General features: G+C 33.2%; 1 protein-coding gene across 1 annotated transcript; it reads left to right on the top strand.

Moving 5' to 3' along the window:
* On the top strand, positions 723–4,588 carry LOC109349657 (protein CWC15 homolog). Its single transcript, XM_019590554.1, has 7 exons — positions 723–939; positions 2,229–2,335; positions 2,460–2,501; positions 2,653–2,740; positions 3,475–3,568; positions 4,039–4,139; positions 4,247–4,588. Exons 1-7 carry the CDS (start codon positions 809–811, stop codon positions 4,368–4,370), a joined length of 687 nt encoding a protein of 228 aa, XP_019446099.1. The 5' UTR covers positions 723–808; the 3' UTR covers positions 4,371–4,588.

Below are 5,184 nucleotides of genomic sequence, written 5' to 3'. Positions count from 1 at the left end.
AGTGGCATTTTAATATCATTGGCCACATATAAACTGTTAATAAAATTATGCAACCACATCTCATAATTGAACATTTCGAAATAATCAATACTCCAAAATCATTATTGAAGGAGTTATGGATGTTAGTTTAATAAACTTCCAAAATATAATATTCATAACACTAAACATGTCGGGCTTATGAAATTTTTTAAAGGAGTAATCATTTTATCATATGGTTGGGACAAGCATATTCTGTCACAATATATATTATTTTCATGTATCTAGCTAATCAATAATATAAAAATATTAATTTATGTTATTATAAGATTTTTTAATTAAATTAAATTTTTTAATTGGGTGAGAACAGAGGACAAATGATCCTCATTCATATGGTTGAGCATCTTTTTCCTGGATATGTATCACCCATGATTAGTATTAAACAATAAAAGCAAGAAAAAACAATGAGATTCTAGTCCTCAATGAGTAACAAAGCACATCATTGTAAAATGAAGAATCATCATAAAATAATAAAATCATCTAAGGGTTTAAAGTACAAACAACATCATATCAGTAAAGGACTAAACCTAAAATAACTCATAAAAACAGATTCTTCACATTCTTTATAAATATTTTATTATTAAACAATTAAACAAACCCTACAAATATAAAGGCCCAGTATATGTCACGGGCTAATTGACAGAGCCCAACACGTTTCTTATTCTTAATCTCTCCCTGACCGAATAAAGAAGGAACCCGTTTTTTCACTCTCTCTCTCTCTCTCTCGTGGTTCCCAAAACAACCGTGAAAACTACCGTCAGATCCAGTAACGATGACAACCGCGGCACGACCAACATGGGCACCAGCTAAAGGTGGAAACGAACAAGGTGGTGCCAGAATTTTCGGTCCTTCTCAAAAATACTCTTCCAGGGACATTGCTTCTCACACCACTCTCAAACCTAGGTATCCTTTTCCCCCCTTCATTTTCTCAATTATGTTTCATCTTTTACAAATAAATAAATAAATAGGGTTTAGGGTTTCCTTGCAACAGTAAATATTTATAGAGGGAATAATCAATTTGGTTATCGAAATTGACATCATCGTTATGTCAGATACTTTCTTTGGTTTAAATAATGTGCACTGATGTCAGAATCTACATTTGTAAAGGAAATTCAGTTACAGTGATGTGAAGATATTTAGTTGAGAATTGCAACTTTACAAGTGTTAGCATGGACTTAATATTTATTGTACCTTGAGATTTGTGTTCTAATAGGATAGACTTAATCTGTCCCTATTAATAACTTAGTTGCTGGTTTTCTGGTTATTACAAGTATATTTCATGGCATCTCGGGTTTCCATTACCCTTGTAAAACCAACTCGCAAACAGATCCCAAATGGAATCACATGTTTTCATTTTTTGTTGCTAAAACAGTTCTTGGTTTTCCATACCAAATCCAGTCGAAAGATATAGCTCTGGTGATGAGAAGTAGTGTTGATTAGGTAGCATTTCCTGGACCTGTTAGGTCGAACGGAGCATAACACAGTTTTCTATTCTATGTTTGGTCCATTTTATAAATAAATCTGAACAAGAAACAAGGTTAAGAACTGGTACATTTTTTTCCACTAAAAAAAGATGAAACCGAAAAGGACAGAATGTTCTGCCTGTATGCCAAATGCTACCCTAGTGTTCCCCTTCGTCACAATATAAAATTGTTTTTATGTGAAGTTAGAGCTGAAGCATAATGTTGAGTCTTGCTTTAGTTTCTATGTAAAACTCTCCATTTTAACTCCAGTTTATTAGTTTTTTCTCTTCCAGAAGTAATGTTATTGTTGGTGATACATTGTCAATATGATGATAATCATGTCAATTGATTCATGATTCATGAAGTTGCTGTCATAAATAATATAATAGCATATTTAACTAAAACTATGCTTAGTGATCGGATCAAAACTTGTCTTCCCCTTTTTGGAAAAGGACAAGGGATTGTGTAGATTTAAAGTTCAAAGCTTGGTAAGTTCGTATCTTTATGTAGTGCTTCTTTATAGATTCTTTTAAATTAATTCTTTGTCCAGATATTAGTTTAAAATGTTTTCATTTTCCTTTTTTCCTCCTTCATTTCTCTTGTTACATGCTTAACATGCAAGACTATTCTGTATGCAAGGTTGATGTTCAATGTCACCATATTGGTATTTAATTTGCTAATGCAAGTGATGCATTTCCCCCTGTAACAAATATAGTTCTAACTTTCCAGGAAAGAAGGGCAGGACACCAATGAAGAATTAAAGAGAAGGAACCTACGTGATGAACTGGAAGACCGTGAGCGGAGGCATTTCTCGACAAAAAATAAATCCTACAATGGTAAAAACATCAATTTGCAATATTCTTAATTTATTTCTGTGACACTTGAATTACATCATTCTTGCCAGATAAGCTCTCATTTTAATTACACCTTCTAAGTTGTGACTTATCAATATACTGACAGATGACAGGGATCATGGAAAGGGCAGCCATCTTTTGTTGGAAGGTATTCTGTTTACTATTTTGTATTTACTCGCATAAATCCTTAGTCATGGTCTTTCAACTTAAACGGAAGGAAAAAGACTGCTAAAAAAGGCATAATAGTATTAAGTATCATTCATCAAGTCTTCTAATTTGATGGCTCTTTATCTTCACAGGACCAAGGAGGGATATCGAAGACCGTATTGTTGCACGTAATGTTGATGCTGATGATTCTGATGTTGAAGTCAAAAGTGACGATGAGAGGTTGACAATCATGCAATAAAATGTTTTAGTTACTATATTTTCAGTCTTTATACATGCAATTGAATCATATTGAATGGAATACAATTCTGAAGCATATGATACAGTAGTGTACAAACATATACATCAATATAAAGACATGACATATATTACCCCGACCTGTCAGTCATATTCAATTTAATAGGTATATCTCCATGTATCATTAGGATTTCCATAACAATTAAGAATTTTTATTTTTATTTATACAATTTAAAATATATAGGATCTTTTGATGTTCTTACACTACATGTCATATGCCCCTATACTATTTTGTGCAGCATATTTAATATTTATGTAATGCTTATGTTAGTAATGACATTTTAACACATTATCACTTGGCTATAACTATAAGTTTGTGCAAGTGTGTGGCACAACTTTCAATGTCTGAAGTTATGCTGCATGAGCAATTGAATATAGTTAGTTTTTTTGTTAAAATTGAGTTTCACTTAAATCCAAAATTTCAAATAAACTTAGTTTTTTTTTGCAACGTTAGCCTGTTTGTGCACCCTTGTTTGGAAATTGTGGATGATAGTTTGGATATGGACAATTGGTTTCACATTATGCCCTTTTCTCTGCTTTATTTGTGTGCATTTATAATCCTCTTTTTCTTTATTTGAAGTCAAAATTCTTGCACGAACACGTGGTATCAGACAAATCTTTCATTTACTAATGCCAATCTCGTTTACTTTATGTCATAGTGATGATGATGACAGCGATGAGGATGACACCGAAGCTTTGCTGGCTGAGCTTGAACAAATAAAGAAGGAAAGAGCAGAGGAAAAGATGCGGAAGGTAAACTTATTCCTTCATTTACTCACTTAGTTTCTTTCAGACATGCTATTGAAGCTCTCCAGATGGGGATCTTGAACTTCTCTTTTCTTTTATAGTTTCTATTATTATTGTTGTTATTGTTGCTTCACTTTGTGAGGTGGGGTGGATAGAGTGGACCTTATCCCTTCCTAATGTAAATCATTTTGATATAGATATATACAGTAGAATCAAGGTCCATGAATGCAATTGAGGCTGCAACAATGTGGTTTTGGCAGTCTCCCTAACTGTAATTGTGGCTATATCTGCATGATTTTCTACCAAATAGTCCACAAATGTAATGAATCCACGTCACAATGTAACTCTGCAACTGCGATTGTGCATATAGCATCTTTAGCAACTTATTCCTTGGTTGCTAATTGGTTCTGATGATGTTAATTGCAAGTTGTAAACAAATGTAATTTTTCCTAATGTTTCCTAAGAAAAATATGTAGGAACGACAAGAACAAGAGGAAGAGCTTAAAGTAAAGGAAGCAGAGCTTCTGAAAGGAAATCCATTGCTAAATAATCCAACATCTTTCAATGTGAAAAGAAGGTTTGAATCTAATGATTTATCTCATTGCGCGCCAATCCAAATCAACTATTTTTATTGTTAGCCCTTTTGGTATATTGTTAAGATCCCATTTATTTTGGTTGGCTTAGGTGGGATGATGATGTGGTGTTCAAGAACCAAGCGCGTGGTGAAAACAAGGTAGCTAAGCGATTCATCAATGACACCATCAGGAATGATTTCCATAGGAAATTCCTGCATAGATACATGAAGTAAGTCCTTGTGTCCCAAGCCATGGATGTTTGGAGTCAAAGAAAACTTATTAAGTTGCAGCTTGTGTTTTGCATCTAAATATATGTTTCACTGTTAATGGGTATATAGAACTTTCTCATACAATGTATTTTAACATGCTACTCATAGTTGTGACTTTCTGTGTGCTGGTTAATTCCAGAATCTGGATCCCTATGCTTGTTGATACCAGAATTTAGCTTACTTCTTACGCCCCCTCCCTCGTTTGTGACGTTGAAACCCATCTGTTTTTTAACCATAATTAAAAGTCAATAACTATGACTCATTTGTTTTTTAATCCTATGTGAATCATTGATCTATTTAGTTTTCTTGGCGTTAGATTGGAAGCTGGATTTTGGAGGGGAAGGAAAGGGAAAACTTAGGAGGGGATTCCCTTGTTTGAGTTTAGTTAGACTTTGTTTGGGAGTTACGAGGGAAATAGGAGGAGAGAGATCAAAAGGTCAGGAAGGAAATCATTTTCATTGTTTGGGAGTATGAAATTTAGATGAAGGAGGTAAATTAATGATAATGTAAGAATATTTTTATTTTTATTTTAAAAATGTAATTAACAATGAGAAATAGACAATAATGTATAATTATATAATATTATTAAAAATATTTAGCTATTTTGACATTTTATCTTTAAAAACCTCAAATTAAGGGAATTTAAAAAATAGACACATGAAGGGTTTTAGGGGTTTAGGAAACCCTCTAAAACCTTTTCATCTCCTTTATTAAACCCCCAAATAAGGGGAAGGCTTTCCAAAGTCATCTTTTTCCCTCCAAAACCCCACTTTTAAAC

The sequence above is a fragment of the Lupinus angustifolius genome, chromosome LG06 (genome assembly GCF_001865875.1).
Source record: "Lupinus angustifolius cultivar Tanjil chromosome LG06, LupAngTanjil_v1.0, whole genome shotgun sequence".
Lineage (NCBI taxonomy): Eukaryota > Viridiplantae > Streptophyta > Magnoliopsida > Fabales > Fabaceae > Lupinus > Lupinus angustifolius.
This window is presented reverse-complemented; position numbering and strand designations above follow the sequence as displayed.

Coding starts and splice junctions, on each gene's coding strand:
- LOC109349657 (XM_019590554.1), top strand. CDS start 809: ATGACAACCGCGGCACGACCAACATGGGCACCAGCTAAAGGTGGAAAC. Junction 2,502..2,652: donor CAGCCATCTTTTGTTGGAAG/GTATTCTGTTTA, acceptor TTATCTTCACAG/GACCAAGGAGGGATATCGAA. Junction 2,741..3,474: donor GTCAAAAGTGACGATGAGAG/GTTGACAATCAT, acceptor TTTATGTCATAG/TGATGATGATGACAGCGATG.